This window comes from Microtus oregoni, unplaced genomic scaffold (genome assembly GCF_018167655.1).
Source record: "Microtus oregoni isolate MIOR12 unplaced genomic scaffold, Mior012 000123F_ref0000434, whole genome shotgun sequence".
NCBI classification, from domain to species: Eukaryota; Metazoa; Chordata; class Mammalia; order Rodentia; family Cricetidae; genus Microtus; species Microtus oregoni.
This window is the reverse complement of record NW_024544755.1, coordinates 1,466,474-1,484,610: the sequence shown is the minus strand read 5'-3', so window position 1 is coordinate 1,484,610 and position 18,137 is coordinate 1,466,474. Positions and strand designations below refer to the sequence as shown.

At 35.5% G+C, this 18,137-nt stretch overlaps 1 protein-coding gene across 3 annotated transcripts; it reads right to left on the bottom strand.

The window, feature by feature from the left end:
• Positions 1-526: 526 nt before the first annotated feature.
• LOC121444416 (zinc finger Y-chromosomal protein-like) lies at positions 527-16,326 on the bottom strand. Of its 3 annotated transcripts, none has more exons than XM_041646226.1 (7): positions 16,266-16,326; positions 8,385-8,936; positions 5,511-5,660; positions 4,879-5,022; positions 4,139-4,297; positions 2,697-2,837; positions 527-1,710 (listed from the first exon to the last, which is right to left on the bottom strand). In XM_041646226.1, exons 1-7 carry the CDS (start codon positions 16,324-16,326, stop codon positions 527-529), a joined length of 2,391 nt encoding a protein of 796 aa, XP_041502160.1. The 3 variants fall into 3 exon arrangements, with proteins under 3 accessions (XP_041502160.1, XP_041502161.1, XP_041502162.1); XM_041646227.1 differs by having other exon boundaries at positions 4,139-4,270; positions 4,885-5,022; XM_041646228.1 differs by lacking the exon at positions 4,139-4,297.
• Positions 16,327-18,137: the final 1,811 nt, after the last annotated feature.

The following is an 18,137-nucleotide window of genomic DNA, read 5'->3' as shown; positions in this document are numbered from 1 at the left end:
AAACTAAGCCCAAAGCAAGTCAATGTTCTATAATCAGCAGTGGTAGAGACTTAAACAGAAGTTACATTGTCAAGAATTTGAAAATATTAAGTCAAGGAAATAATTTCCATAGTTTGATAATAAGACATGTCAGAAGAATCTCTCATTTATGTTGGTAATAATTCTAATATGTATTTTGTATCAAAGTAACTTTTCAGGTTACCAATATTAAGTTTTTTTCTTAGAAAAGTACCATCAACATGAGTTAGGTAGTCTTAAGTATTATGTAAGTCAGTTAGGTAGTAAGGTTTCAAAGACAAAATATTCAGCGTAGAATCAGGGACTATGTTGTTAAAAGAAATTTGTTTCTCTCACATAGTAAAGTTTACAGGAAATAGGATACCCTACTGAATAAAATGTAAAGTCAAATTGAAGCAATATTGTATTTGCTTAACAAACTTACAATATTAGGTCTGAACAAGAATGACTGCTTTTAAAATGAAGTTGTTGCTTCTAAGGCAACATCCCTACAGGTTAAGATATATTCTTAGGGCAGGTTAACTTCCTTATGATGTCGCAATATATGCTGATTCTTTTCTGAGGGTCTCCGGAATCCTTTCTTGCAGTACTCACAGCAGTGAGGATAGTCTTTGGTATGAATGGAGATAACATGTCGCTTAAAGCCTGAGGCATCTGTAGTGCTATATTCACAGTACTCACACTGATATACTTTCCAGCCACTGTGTGTCTTCATATGATTTTGAAGCTCACACTGTTGTTGAAATCCCCTTTGACATCTCTTACATATAAATGGAACACTCACTGTGTGAACTGAGAGAATATGGTGACTTAACACCAACAGATCCAGACCCTTAAAGTCACAGTGTTTACATTGGTGCATTTTTTTACTTTTGTGGGTAGCCGCATGCTTTTTGAGTTCTGAAGGCCTATGAAACCCTTTGCTGCACAACTCACACTTATGAGGGTAGTCTTTTGTGTGAACTGAAATTATGTGTCGCTTCAAATCACTTGAGTTTGAACTCTTATGGCTGCAATGCAAACACTGGTATGTTTTGCTTTCTTGGTGCATTAGAGCATGTTGTTGTGCCTCTTTGGTGTCTGTGAAAGTCAGGACACAGGTGTCACACTTCAATGGTATCTCTTTACTGTGCTTAGTTTTTATATGTGTTTTCAGGTTAGAAGAGTCTGCAGACCTGTACTCACAATACTGGCATCCATAAGGTTTCTCTCCAGTATGAATCCGTATGTGCTTTTTGAGCTCTGATGGGTGACAAAAACCTTTACCACACTCTACACAAATGTGAGGAAATTTCTTGCTGTGGACTGCTAAAAGGTGGCGATTCAATAATGGCTGTTCATACGTTTTATATTCACAGAATTTACACTTGTACGTTTTGCTGGCTTCTTTTTCTCCATGCATTGTTTGGTGAGAACTCAAAGCCCCAGCATGAGACAAATGGTTCCCAGACTCATTACATTCTGTGTCCTTTCCTGTCTTACTGGCCAGCTTGTGGCTCTCCATGTGATTATGAAAACTTATCTTCTTCTTGGTACTGTAATCACAGTCAGTACAGTGGTATTTTTTATTGGCAAGGTGTTCAGGATGGTTTTTCACATGACTTTTCAAGAAACTTTTTGACTTAAATTTCTTTCCACAAAACACGCAAGGGTAGACAGCTAAGGGCTGTCCATCGGGACCAATAATTATTGCTAAGAAATGGAAAGAGACAAGAAAAATAATCAAACCTCATGTTTTTAGTTTCTTCATTAAGCCTAAAGTATGTTTCCTGGAATTTATCAATTTTTAACATTATTTTCACCACTTTCAACATACATATTGCAATCATAAGAAAGAACTGGATCCAATATGATGGGATGAATTTCATTTTTTTCCAGTTTTTTTAAAGGAAGCTTCAAAGAAGTCTTAAATTACAGTCCTACTCAAAATAATTTGTAAGTAAAGTTAACCGTTTAATTTAATTATTATAATCCAAACTTTCAATAATCAATGACATTTTTCAACAACACCCACAAAAATTTAAATATGTAAAGCTGTGTTCTCCATATACACATGTCCCCAAAACCATCCACGAAAGGAATACAATTAACAATTAAAAGTGCTTTCCTGTTTCCCTAAGAGAAGTCCTTTTAAATTTTAAATGTTCTGGTGGTAGTAAAGGTCTGTGACAGAGGTATTGAAGGGAGGGAGGCAGAAGGATAACAAATTCATTGCCAGCTTGAGCTCCAAAGGAAAAATTTGCCTTTAAACAAAACACAGAAATAAAAGCCCATAAAAACTTGATTATTTTATCTTCACATTAAATAAACTCACAGTCAAGTAACATGATTCATGTCAATAATGACAGATACTTTGAGTAAGCTGGGTTGCCATTAGTTTGCAGTCAGTCTTGGCTAAAGTATGAGACCCCACCAAAATAGAGTAACACAGCTTATGGCTATCTTTTCTGTTCAAACAAAATAACCAGAGAATTAAGTTCCTTTTTCTTAACATCTGATCTATAGCCTGTCAGTAAACCTATCAACGAATGGAAACTTTTATTTTCAAATTCAATGCATCAAAGCCATCTGGGATCAGGCAGTCAAAAAACCATCATTACACTTTTGTGGATATACAACAGCATTTCCTCATATAGTCTGCAGAACACCTTATACCATGGAATTTTTCTCTTTCTTACCAGGTGGATAGTGTCTGGATTCAGGTCTTCTCTTTTTCTTTGGTTTTCGTTTAGGCAGTGTGTCAAGGTCACGTGACTCGTCTAAGTGCAAGACAGCACTTGCAGTGACATTCTGGTTTTCAGTTTCGTCAGAATTATTACCTAACAATGGACATCAAAAACATAATATACAAATTACCAAACTAGGGATTCTTTATTAACTACTACAATGAAATGTAAAACCTGATACCCAATAATAACAGAAACTTCTGTTTTATGTAATGCACTTATGAGCACATTTAGTTGACAACCATAGAAAAAATACCTAACATATGCATCTAACAGTCTGTGAAAACTGTAAAGACACAAGCCAATAGAAGAGAAAAGAAAACAAACTCCAAGTAGAAATTCTCTGTAGTTTTAATTAGGTAAAAATTAAAGTAAAATTTGAACTATATAAGTTCTCCATACTTTTTAAATCACTGACTGGGTTACTTTATATTTGTGAAATCTTAAGACCTCAGAAACCATTTCTCCATAAAGAGATAACAGACTAGAGAGATAGCTTAGTTGATTTGCATTTGAACCCTACACACCCTGTTAAAAAAAGCAAACAAAACAAAAAAGGGATGAATATAAAGGTGCATATTTATAATCCCATCACGAAAAAGGCAGAGACATGTGGTCCTGGCAGGCCAGCCAATCAGTCTCTTCAAGCCAAATAAGAGACTCTCACTCAAAAAACAAGATCTCCTGAGAAACAAATACATAAGATTATCCTCTGTCCTGTAGTGAAAACTTGTTCAGACACAGGATGCTTTAAAGGGAGGTGAAACATTACATCCTGAAGGGAAGGTCCTTAAGCTCAGCAAGGATACAAATCAAAAGCTTCAGGAAGTCCCTGGAAACTGATTAGTCACTCAGACTGCACTCCTTTATCTTCAAACATATTTAGGCAGTTAGGAAAGTAAAGGGAACTGTCAGACAAGATGGACTACTTTGAAGAGGCTCAGATCAGCCATACTACCTGGAAGAGAGTCACATCTTAGTTGCCTGGAAATCCACTCTACAACCTGTCAAAATGCTTACAGGTTACATGATAAATTCCAGGTTTCCAGCTTTCATTTGCCATGCTTGGGTAGGTTTTTGACTATGTTATCTAGCTGTCTTTGAACCATTTCTGTTCTTGTAGGTAACTTCAGATTCCTAAAAATAACTTCAACCAACTCACTGGTTCACCATGCTGGATTTTGGTTGTATCCATACTTTGGTCTCTGTCACTGTTTCCCTATCTGGGATGACTAGACATTTCTTAACATCTCCCGAGGACTAATGTTACACAAGTGTCTCTACATATATGAGCACGTTTCTGCATCCACATTCATACACATCCCCACATAGATATACACCATACCACAAACAGGGTAAGTAAATCTGTACTAAATCTTTAAGCTGTTACTTACCATAGGCCGCTGTCCATGCACTAGGCAAGAAAGCTGACTTCATATCACGATCATCCATCTGTTGTTGTTCATGCACAGTAGTAGCTGCTGCTATGCCACCAGTGTCATCATCTCCTACAATCACTTCCATATAAACCTCATTTGTTATTTCAGCAACATCTAAGCACAAATTATTAAGTACTTTTGTGACTAGGAATATCACAATTTTAGCAATAAATAATTTATTAATATAAAACATCATAGTAATATTCAATGAAGATTGGGTGTATTCCACTTTTTATCTCAATAATTTATTATATCTGCTTATTTATTTAGTTAGTTCTTAAGATAAGTTCCTACATAATAATCTCAGGGTATTCTAGAATTCAATTTACCATCCAAAATCCTCCTCCTTCAGTCTTTCAAGTGCCTAGATTACAAGTGAATGTAACCATGCCTTGGTTTTTATTTATTTGTTTGCTTACTTTGTTTTTTGAGACAAGGTTTCTCTGTGTAACAGTTCTAGGTGTTTCCTGCCTCCTGAGTGCTGGGATTAAGGGCAAGCACCATCACAGCCTGACTGGTGCCTACTTATTTCTTAAAGCCAACAATTTAAAATACATTAAAAGATACTTATGTCCTTTTTTATATCAAGCATGATAGCCTTTATAATAGGGATGTTGCTATATGACTTGCATTAAAAAGAATCAGAGCTTATAGAAACATAAACCATCTCCATTCAAAGTGAGCCATGTACTTACTATAATCTTTATCTTCCTGCTGAGGGTCATTGACAGTCATATGAACCATCTTGTCTTTGGGAACATGAATACTACTGTTCTGATCATGTAGTTCAGTTCTATCGTCATTGTTAGTCTCACTCTCTGATATGTCTCTAGTTTGTCCTAAAAGGAAACATGCTATGAGAATTAATTTGGAACTTCATTTATTTGACTTAGTAGGCTTACCATTTTTATATCTGCATATTATCTTAGAAATGTCTTAAACTTTAAACAAGCTTTCAAACTTTCCAACCTAAATAGGTTTTTTTTTTTTTTAAAAAAATCATGTCCTGTACCTACATACATTCATTACAGTATAGGCAGGCATATTGCTTTGAGTTTGAAACCAATCTTGTATACAGAGTAAGTTCCAGGCCAGCCTGGGCTACATCTGAAACCCTGCCTCAAAAACACAAAAGCAAACAAACAAAAAAACAGAAGAATCACACAGTATAATATAAAACAACATATATATATATGTGTGTGTGTGTAGTATTATATATTATATATTATAGTATTATATATATACTATATGTAATATAATATGTATGTAATATAACAGAATATTATAGATGATAGATAGATGGACAAGACAAAGTTTTCCTCCTTACCTAGGTCATCTTCTCTGGGGTCAGCTTTAAAAATATACACCTCGATAACTTCAGGACATGTGCCATCCAATGTACAAGGATCAATTTCTGGCTCTGCATGAATGGTAACATCAGTTGAATCTTCAGGATCTGTTTTGTCAGTGTCATCCACTAAATGGACAGAAAATGCATTGTAAATCTTCACAGCAGAGTTAGAAACAAAATGTGACTGCTTTTTCCTTTCTGAAACAGAGTTGAAGTGGGCCTGACTAGTTTGGTCAGCATTTGATAAACATACTTGCTCTCCAAGTCTGACAGCCTGCATTTGATCCTTAGAACCAGTAACAGAAAAGAACTGACTTGTAAAAATTTATCTTCTAATCTCCACCTATGTGATCAAACAAGCATACTTTCTCTTTCCCATCTCACACATACACACTATACACACACTAATAAGTAAATTTACAAAGAGGGTAATTAAATGGCTAAGAGCACTTGCTATTCTTAGAGAGGACCAAAGTCTGGTTCCCAGTACCCAAATAGGCAACTCACAAACTTTGGTTCCAGGAGATGCCCCCTTCTGTCTCCATGAACACAGCGCAGATATACTGTACATTCAAACACTCAAAACACACACACACACACACACACACACACACACACACACACACAATATTAGAGAGACAAAAAAATAGAGGGAGGTAAAATACTCTAATATATAAAAGGAGAGTAAATAGATCTTTAAAACACATATTATCTAACCTGATACATAAAATTTAAATGCAATAAACACCTTTTCCTTCTTTTCAAGAATGTACTGGCGTTTGAACTCGGGTTTATCTGCTATACCTGTCTGCTCTACCCACATGCAATTAATGCTTATGAAAATACTTCTATAAGTAATAAAATATTAAGATAAAATGATTTACAATAATCCAAACTCTTGGTATAACTCCAAAGTTATGAAGAATAATGGAAGAACATATTTTCTTAATTAGGAGAATAATGAAAGAACATATTGTCTCAATTATTCATCTATAAATAACAGTATCAACATGCAAAGTCAGTTAACAGTACCCTTCATGTACACATTTTCTTACGGACACCAGATACATACATGGTACACAGACATACATGTAGGCAAAACACCTATAACACATAAAGTAGTAATTTCAAAAAGTTGCCAAAATTTTTAAAAACAAAACCAAATCAAACCCAACAAAAATAAATGTGCAGTGCTGATGATGGAACTCAGGCTTTGGACTTAGTAGATAAACATGCTACCACTTAGCTATATACCAACCCCTATTTCTTCAACTTTTGCTTAGACAATGAAAAGAAATTCCTGATATGATGTATCTTATTTAAGAAAAAAATACTTTAAAATGAAATAACTATGCCATTAAAATTATATCATTTCAACTGTTCAAAGAAAATACATTATGCTGTATGTATTTTCATATAAGTAAAATGACAAAAATCTAAGAGTAAGGAAAACAATGTTGTCCTGAAATAAAATTTGCAGTAACTGCAATGAAAACACCTTGCTAGCATAGTGATCATTCTATAACCTAGCAAATAGTATTAATTTCCCAATGCCTTGTCTTTATTCTAGTATACAAAGATACCATAATCATACACCTACAAGCTTACTAAAACTTGTTTTAACACTGTGCTGTATAGTTTTGTGTCAACTGAACACAAGCTAAGTCGTCTGAGAGGAGGACTTCTGTTAAGGAAATGCCTCCACAATATTGATATGCACACGGATCTGTAAGCATTTTATTATTAGTAATTGATGGAGGAGGGTCCATTCATTGTGGGTGGTCCTGGGATCTGTAAGAAAGCAGGCTGAAAAAACCACAAGGAACACACCAGTAGGCAGCTTTCCTTAATGGACTCTGCATCAGATCCTGCCTCCAGGTTCTCACCCATTTGAGTTCCTGTATTGACTTCCTTCAATGATGAACAAGGATATATTAGTGTACACCTAATAAACCCTTTCCTATCCAAGTGTTTTTTTGTCATGCATGTCATTGCAGTAAAAGATACCCTAATCAAAACATAAAACCTACAAATACAATTAACACTATTTTAAAAAGAAAACAATAACACAAGTGTAAATGGCCTCATACTTAACTATATAAGCATAAATTGATACTAAAAGTGATAACCACATATGACTTATAAAATACCAAACAGTTTTATGTTAGAAAAAAAAGACCTAAATCCTAGAAGACAAAAGGGAAATGAGGTGAAGAAATAGCTTGATAAAGAACAGCCCAAACCTACAAATATTATTTATATAAAACCCATAAAATTTTAAGAATAAAAGGGCTCAAATGCAGAGACAACATAATTTTACTGGCCAAAATAAGGAAGAAATTATCTTTTGGTGTTTGAAATGAGGTGTCACTATGAAACCATAGCTGGACTTTGAGAATTGATGATATTCCCTTCTTTAAACCCTTAGTGCTGGCAGACAGGAGGAGGATTCTTGAAGCTCACTGACCAGCCAGTCTAACAGAACCGATCAGTCACCTTCAAGTACACTGAGTGATCTTGGTCTCAAAGAAAAAAGGTATAGAAAAGCCAAGGATAGAAACTGTGTTAATCTCTAACTTCCACATTCAAGAATACACCTGTGATTGTGCACCTGAATGTACATACACAAACAAGTATGTATATTTACATAGAAAACAAAACAGAAAAAAACATTTCGTTGATAATTCAGGCATGTTGGCACACACTTAAAACTCTGGTACTTATCAGTGTCAGACAAGAGAATCAGAAGTTCGTGTTCAGCATAGAGTGTAGTGAGACCCTGTCTAAAGCAAAACAGGCAGAAACAAACAAAACAAAAAGGTTTGATAATCACTGTAGCTAAAGACTTACAAGAAATTATAAAATAGTACTCACAGTTGACTTGGATGTTATCTTGTTGCTCCAAAGGCATACCATTGGAATCTAAGACTGCTTCAGAAGCACAATCTGCTACTAATATTTCTGAAATGTCAGCTGTCAGAGGATCACTGATGACTTCTGCTTCTACTATGCTATCATGAATCACATGCTCAATATGTTCCACGTCAGACATGTGCAAAGCTTCACTCATCAACACATGTTCAGACATAGTCAATGAGGTTGATGTAAAACTAGAACCTAAAATGTCTGGAACTGGGAACTGTGCTAAAGACAATTCTTCAGTTATATCTAAATCAAGCACTTGCTCAGGAATGATAATGTTATCACATATATCTGTTTCCTCTAAAATAGGTGAATAACAAACATCTTCAATAACAAAGTTTTCAATACCATCTTGGATTATAATTGAGTCTGGCTCATCAGGAATAAAATTTTGAATAGTTACATCTGAATTGGATAAAAAAACAGTTTCTTGTATTTCCAAAATATACTGATCACCATCCATGTGTATTGTATCATCTCCTTAAAAATTAAAATTGAAAAGACAATTTTCAGGTAAGCATACATATCTCCAAGTACATGGTTTTAAATTTCTATGAGGAAAACACACACTATCACCTTAGTATAAAGTGAGCTATGTAAGAAAAAGTAATTAACAAAAGAACTTAAAAATCTTAGTTTCCATCAACAAAAAAGCAGCAAATCTGGGAAAACCAGTTTTAGGATAGTCATAGAGGAAAAGTATTTAGAAAAGAAATTTTAAGGTATTAACATAATGTGTTGAAAATGTCAATTTAACATTTTGCTAAAATGTTAAATGAAATGTTATGATTAAGTAAAAAGCAAACAATACAATTTAGAAAGCAAAACTTTTCTGAAGTTTCATTTCCCTTTTCCATATTTTATCACTAAGACAAACCACTTAGTTTTTATCCTCTTTCTTTCCTTAAAATTTGTATTTCTCCAACTTGTTTTTGAGAAGTAGCATCTATAGCTTAGTCTGTGATACTGCCAACTATAAATAAAGTCATCTTTTGTGGAAGTAAGATTAAAACATTCAAGGAATAAATGAAAAGTGAGGCAAAGTCCACAGTTATGGACAACAGACAACTGGCTGAAAAAAGATATCTGACTGGATAGTTAAATGAATAAAACTTCTGCTGTCGCCGGGCGGTGGTGGCGCACGCCTTTAATCCCAGCACTCGGGAGGCAGAGGCAGGCGGATCTCTGTGAGTTCGAGACCAGCCTGGTCTACAAGAGCTAGTTCCAGGAAAGGAACCAAAAAGCTACGGAGAAACCCTGTCTCGAAAAATCAAAAAAAAAAAAAAAAAACTTCTGCTGTCTTTCAGGAATTAGATGTTAAGGACATCGGAGGTGGGACATAGACCAATATGCATTGAGATATAAGCTGTATATCTGCAGTATTCCCTTAGTTCTTCCTCTAAAGAATCAATTTTCCAAATCCCACAGAAGTTTTTTAGACTAAAACTAATACAATTTCATTCTGTAGTTAAGGAATGAAAGTAAAATGAGTGAGCCATTAAAAACTCATTGAGATTAAATGATTTAACCAGTACCACAAAACTGGCACATAATAATGACATTCAGTAAATTCTGTTCAGACTGTAAGTCACAAATGGAAACAGAATTTGTCTTATGGAGGGAAGGATGTATAAAACAAGAAAATGTAACATAAAAAATCAAATAGCAAGACAATTCTAACTTATAGAAAAACCAAATGTAGGGGCCTCCTACGTTAAATGTCATTTGCATGAAAGACAGCATTTAGTAACAAAAGAACTAGATAAAAGCCCAAATTTATGTACATGTAAGTTGTGACTTTGGGCAAATCATTTAACCTCTGAATTTCAGTCTCCTCTTTAAATTAGGATAGTGGTACCTGTCAGGCATGTCATAGGAGAGTGATGATGTTCAAATGGGAATGTATGCAAAGCATCCTGCAAAACTATAAAAAGACTTTTTATTATTATGATGACAGTGAAAATTTATCTATAATACACACTATTATAGATAAATAACTTTAAGTATTAATTATCTAGACTAAAACATAATTGCCCTCCAATCTGCTACCAAGTTCTAAGATTACATATGGTAAAACAAAGCAAACTAAGAGCTCTGAAATTTTTCTTCAAAGAACTTAATCTCCTGTTTTTGAAGTATGATGTTTCAATATGTTATGAAAAATTAATTATAAATTGCATTGCCTATTAAAAACTGAAACCATCAAAACGTGATTCAAAGGACTATAAAAGACACAGAGAAAACTTAGAAAGGTTAATAAGAAAAGTTTAATAAAAGTAAATTCCTAAATAGTTACATATTTTCTTATAGAGCATTTTATAATATGGCAAATGCAAAATGAATAGTAATCTGAAACTTCATTACTAGAACTTCATGAATAATTTTCCATATATAGTTTGGGGCTGAAAATAAACTATCCTCCTGATGCAAACTTTTTTATAGGGAAACATGTGAACCAGAAGGTTGTAAAAGTAATATAGGATAAACACAAAAGGGTTGGAAAATACCTAAATTAAGTAAATATTAGGGAAATGACAAAATCCAAGATCGAGGATCCAAGACTAAGAGTGATAAAATGATTTTGTTATATGTAGTAATAATGAGAAGCCAGGTGTGGCAGTGCACACCTTTAATTCCAGCATTCGGGAGACAGACATGGAAGATCTCTGTAAGTTTGGGGCCAGCCTGGTCTACAATGTGAATTCCAGGAGAGTCAAAGCTATTATTTCATCTATCGCATTCCATAATGCAAATATGTTCACAATATAAAAATCACATTCCCATGAATGTGGAAAGTTTTGGCTTATCTAATGTGAAATTTTTTAATGTAATTCAAGTATAATGAATTTAAGGTCATGGATAGGATGAGTGTACCCAGTCTCAAAAGATGAATTGGAATTTTACAAGACAATGTAGAGAGGCAAGTTTCCTGCAGACAGGCTGCTCCAACACTACCTGCCCCTCACTGACAGAACTCTGTAAGCTACAAGGTCCACTTTGTCTACAAACCCACCCATCCCCTGACCTCAGAGGAACTTGGAACCACATGTTGCAGCTGCACACAGAAGACCAAGAGGTGAGTGATCAACCAGCCGGACACCTCACTCTCTAGGCCCTCCATACCAGGGCAAAACCGAGGGCTCCCCCATAGGCTCACCCATAGGCTCACCTTCCCTAGATAGCAGCAGGCAAGTTTCCTGCAGGTAGGCTGTTCCAACTCCCCTATATAGATCAGACCTTGAAAGCTAGCTACAAGGCCCACTCCACCCCAAACCCACCCATCCCTTGTCACCTCAGAGAAATTCTGAACCACAAGCTGCAACTGCACACAAGGGACCAAGAGGTAGGTTATCAGTCAGCCATCTGGACTCCCCTGCTCACTAGGCCTTTGGTACTAGGACAAAACTCAGGGCCATCACCCACCTGCCTCAGCTTCATAAGCTAGCCTTCGGGCAAGTTTCCTGCAGGTAGGCTGTCCAACACCCCAATCCCATCTATCAGACTCTGTGACCAAGAGGTGAAGGATCAAGCCAGCCAGCTGGACTCCCCACGCTATAGGCCCTCCATAAAGGGGCAAGACCCCAGGTCCTCCCCTACCTGCCTCAGCTTCTCTAGCCAGCAGCAGGCAAGCATCAACAAGCTCCCTATCCCACCACTCATCGACAGAAACCTGTAAGCTACAAGGCCCACTCTGCCCACAAACTCACCCAACCCTGGTTGACCTCAGAGGAACTCTGAACAATGGGCTGCAAATGCACACTGAGGACAAAGGGCAGAGGAGCAAAGAGAGACTTCAGAGGCTACCTAGAGACACAGACAGCGACTGCAAGGACTGAACCAAGAAGCAAAGATACTGCCAGTACCAACTGGTGGAAGAGATGGGTAGGTGCCAATGCAAAAATTCATTCAACAAACTAAAAGGCAACATTGGTAATACCAGAACCCTGAGGTCACACAGCAGGAAGACTTGATCATCCCAACCCAGAAGAAGCAAAGTATCTTAAATATAACTTTATAAAGATGACAGAGACCCATAAACAGAAAATGAAAAATTCCTTAAAGACATGGAGGAAAAGACCAACAAAAGTTTGGAAGAAAACAGTAACTCGGTCCTTGGACTTCCCACAGGTCAGGGAACCCTGATTGCTCTTTGGGCTGATGAGGGATGGGGACTTGATCGGGGGAGGGGGAGGGAAATGGGAGGTGGTGGCGGGGAGGAGGCAGAAATCTTTAATAAATAAATAAATTAAAAAAACAATAAAACACATTAAAACACAAAAAAATAAATAAATATATTAACACGCAAAAAAAAAAAGAAATTTAAGAAGACCAAGAGAAAGCAAACAAACAGGTGAAGGAAATAGTTCAAGAATTGAAAACTGAAATAGAGGCAATAAAGAAAACAGAAACCTAAGGAATTCGAGAAATAAAAAATCTGGGTATATAAACACAAACTACCAATGCAAGCATAATCAGCAGAATACAAAAGATGGAAGAAAGAATCTCAAGTGTTAAAAATACTGTAGAGAAAATAGATTTATCAGTCAAAGAAAACGTTAAATCCAACAAATACTTAACACAAAACATCCACAAAATATTGGATGCTATGAAGAGAACAAATTTAAGAATAATAGGGATAGAAGGAGAAGAACTCTAGCTCAAGGGCACAGAAAATATATTAATAGAAGAAACCTTCCCCAACCTGAAGAAGGATGTGCCCATGAAAATACAACAAGTAGAAATTCCTAGGAAAAAGTAGTTATTCTTGTAAAAGTATCTTACAAAATAGTTTTTTAGTCAAAATTAGAGAGAAAATGTAAAATAGGTCACTTCACACTAATTAAGAGAACAATCCATCCAGAGAACAATGATATGTTCCAAACAGAGATGCAACTGAAGTTTATAAATAAATTCTAATAAATACAAATTCACAGATTAACATAAGTATAATAGTAGTAGATGATTTCAATACTTCATTCTAATCAATTACCAGGTCTTTCTGACAAAAAAATTAAGGCTGTATTAGCCAGAAATGTCATAGAACAACAGGAGTCTAAAATACTCAACCCAAAACAGCAGGATCCACATTTTCCTCAGAAGGCCATAAACTTCCTCTATAAAGTATGTCTTAACAACTACGAGAAATTTAAATGAAACATGTATTCTATTTGGTCAAATGGAGTAAAGCCTCAAACTAATGTAGATTAAACAATCTGCTACTGAATGATGAAAAGACAACTGAATGATTAAAGAGAAATACAAAAGTTCCTGGGTCAAAACAAAAGCACAAACACAACCAAACTAAATCTATAGGATAAAAACAACAAATGTAGTCCTAAAAGGGAAGTCTATAGGTCAGTGTGCCTATATTAAGAAATCAGATCTCACCAATAACTTAATGATATACATTACATCTCTGAAAAGACACAGATAAGGAAATAAAACCGAAAGAGATCTTCATCAGAGCAACAGATTGAGCTCCCAAGGTCCAGATGAAGAGCAAAAGGAGAGAGAAGACAAGCAAGAAGTCAGGACTGAGAGGAGTGCGTCCATCCACTGAGACAGTGTGCCTGTTCTAATGGGAACTCACCAACTCCAGCTGGACTGGGTCTGACTCAGCATGTGATCAAACTGGACTCTCTGAACATGGCTGACAGTGAGGGCCGACTGAGAAGCCATTGATAAAGGCACTGGGTTTTGATCCTACTCCATGTACAGGCATTTTGGGAGCCTAGTCTGTTTGGATGTTCACCTTCCTAGACCTGGATGGAGTGGGGAGGGCCTAGGACTTCCCACAGGGCAGGGAACCCTGACTGCTCTTAGGACTGGAGAGGGACGGGGATGGGGAAGGAAGGAGAGGAGTTAGAGGGAAATGGGAGGAAGTGTAAATTTTTGAATGGAAAAAAAAAGAAAGAATGAAAGAAAGGAAAAAATAAGACACTTTCATTGCATTATAAAAAATTAACAAAGTGGAAATAAAAAAAATCAAAGAATAATGAAGTGTTGGTTATTTGACACACACTGAGCAAAGTATCAAGAAGAACAAGAAAAGATCAGAAGCTAAGAGCAACTGACAGCAGATGTGGGGTGAGAATCTTTTTGTTTTCTTATGTCTGGCAGCTAGTGGGTTAGCCCTACTTCAGTGTATGTTCTTTTTTCAATGATTTTTTATTTCATTTTACATTCCAATCACAGTTCTCCTTCCCACCCATCTCACTTCCCCACAACCTACCCCTATCCACTCTTATGTTTTCATACCTATCCCATGCAGGCAACAAAATGTAGGTTTGGTGTAAAGTGTGTACATGTACCTGAGAGCATATATGTATGTGTGCTTCTGTCTCTGTCTCTGTGTGTGTGTGCTTGTTCACTCATGCAACATGTGTGTAAAAGAGTAGATGATTAAAAGGTAGCAAAGGGAAAAATATCCTCGCATAGTGGTATATTATTTGTGTTTTAATAAATAAATCTATCCTGAAGATCAATGCAAAGCATCCCCACTTGTTAGTCATACAGATCAGGCTGGGGTGACACACCTTTATTCCTAGTCATAGGAACTGGGCAATAGTGGTGTACGCCTTTAATCCCAACACTAGAGAGCAATATAAAATGGAAGGAGACAGATCTCATTTAGTCTCAATCTGAAGATTCATAGACACATGATCACCCCTTTGTTTGTCTGAGTCCTGGCAGAGTAAGATCGCTCCTAGTGGCTTGGCTGTTTTGCTTTTCTGATCTTCAGGTTGAACCTCAATATCTGTCCCTAAGGTTTTATTATTCATGTTACATCGGGGGAGTTGGAGGAAGGTAGTATAAAATGAGAAGACAGAGAAAGTTCCCTCCAAATTGTCCACACTAACACTAATACTAATAACACTATAAATGTATAATGTAGAATGAAAAATAAAGAATTTGGCAAATGGACTTAAGGTACAGTCCTAAAAGTAGAAGATGACTTTACACTACTTAATTGGTTGAAATCTCATCAGATTAGTTCATAGAATAGTATTCTATCATGATATTAATGGTAGGTTGGAGACTCAGAAGCATGAGATAAGATCCACTTCCTTTTGTAAAGCAAGAAATGAAATGAGGGCTTCCTCTAGAAGCAAATATAACTAGCTCTGGATATCAAATTAGAAGGAAAAATGACCTGTTTCACAATTGCAAGGAATTATAAATGACCAATATAGGTTCTTCCTGAAATTTCTTCCAGAAGAATGTACACATACTGTTTTGAACTTGTTATACTATTTGTCAACTTGTTATATACTATTTGTCAACTACAATTGAACACCACAGTGTTTGTGTTTTTGACTTAAAGAATTTTATAGTAAATTTCCTTCGTAGGGGAGTATATTATGGAAATATACCAACGCAACAACAACAAAAAGCACCTCAAATCACAACTAGTAGGATTTTAATGTGTAAGTTGGACATAATCAGAGTTAAGTAAAACTGGACCAGTTAGATGGTTTTGCAGGGAAAAGTTCTACCAAGCCAGATTAACAGGGATCCCTGAAACCTAACTAGTAGAAGAAGAAAACCAAATCCTACAGTCCTCTAACCACACACAATATGCTATATACATGCATGTTGACACACAATGAATAAAAATAAATGTTAATAAAAAACAGAATAAGTGAAATTAGTAGTAAGACCTGGGTACTGACAGCGCAACTGACAACAATGAGCTTTTGGCCAGATAGTAAAGTAAGTAGGATATCATATTAAATATGGTGACACATTTTGTTAATAGCAATTCTAAATCTAGTAGATAAGAATTAAAATAACCAAGAAAAAATATACCTATTCCATCATAAAATGGGTTTTCTTCTTGTGGGGTCAATTCAAACTCATCTTCATCCATGACCTTAAGTTCTCATTTAAGTCAGCTCCTAAACCAGGGAACAGAGTAATTATTTTACAAATAAATTAATTATCAGAATATCAAAAACTGATTTCTATCACATATTAAAATGTTATCATCTTTGTATTTCTGAAAAATCCATTATCAATAGCATATCAACTTATAATAAGAAAGGATTTTTCAGAATAAGACATACAGACATCTCTTAGACCTAGGTAAGCTCCTCTTGTCTACTAGTGGGAACCTAATGTTATATTAGGGCTCAGATTAATCCATTTTGTAAATTCCCAGGGAATTTCTGCAAGATTTCATTGAAATGGTAAATTTAAGATAGTCTCCAATTAGGCTCAATTATAATTTCAATTATGAATTTCACCACATTATAAAACAGTAAAAATTCAAAATTCTTTAAGGCATCTTTATATAAATGCCTGTTCACTGACATTGAGATTACAGAAAAAGTATGTTTGTAAGATTCTGTACTTTTTATTAATCCTTTCATTAATCATCAGTTGTAAAAAGAAACTATAAATTACCATTTAAAACATGAAAAATAATAAAGTTCAACTCACATATGAATTATTTTAATTGTCAAAATTTTGACAAGTAAACAGAACTGAAAGTCATTTTCTAAATTTGGTGTAGACTAAGCAAGAGAAATAGCCAGTTTACTTAACAAAAATCAAACACAAAGTATCTGTATTATATTTTAAAACAACAGATGTTCTCTGACCCAAACATTAATACTGTGTTACTAACACCCACACAAAGACATTGCCTTAGATTTTTTTCCTGAGAGAGTGTTTTATGAATCTCAGGCTGTTCTCCTATTACCTAGGTAGTGACTAATAACCCTGATCCTGATACTCTGGTCTCTAATTCTTTGGTGCTGGAATTTCAGGCAGAGGGCATCATTCTCAGGGCTTCACAGATGCTAGTCAAACACCTAACCAAGTTGCATTATAGCCCAAATCCATGTTTCTGCTTAAAACTCAAAAGTAACATAATATTTTTGTTTGATCTGCCAATCCTCTGAATTATGAGAACTTGATCAATAAACTAGAAATAATTTTTAGAATACCAAACACTGTTAGCATGACTTTGTACAAGTAAAATGCACTTTGCTATAACTTACCTCAGGTCATATTCTCTATACCTCTAGGGACTACTACTAATCACAAAGCCTGAAAAAATATTAAACTATGCAATCTGAATCTTATTCACATATAATTTCTCACTTGTTCTGTCCCCCAAAACCTTAAAAGACTTGGGTATTCTCTCCTACAGGCACTCCATGGCCATCTCTGGTGGCTTCTCATAAGATCCTATCTAGTATGCTCTGTACTTTTTATTTTGGGATATCTGAAATTATAATAGTCTTCATGATAACTAATTCTTAGCCTGTATCTTATTAAAACAAATTCCATGTGTAATATGCATGTAAATGCACACATTTTACATACAATATACACACAAATTCATGTAAAAACAAGTGAATTCTCTAAAACAAATTTCAAATATTGGCAGTCCTCCATTCAAAATGTTTAATGGATCACAGGTAACTTAATTCAGTATCAGTCTCTGCAGATTGTAGTATTCTGAGATTTGTTGACTGATATGAGGTCTTCTGTTCATGAGCAGCCCTGTCCTATTGATAGGGCAGAACTTAGGTAGGTGGGGAAGATGGAATTGAATTTTGGGAGGAAGAAAGCAGAGTAAGGGGGATGCCATTTATCCACCAGCAGAGTAAGACATGCTATCGAAACTTAGCTGGTAAGCCATTGCCATGTGGTGATACACAGATTATTAGA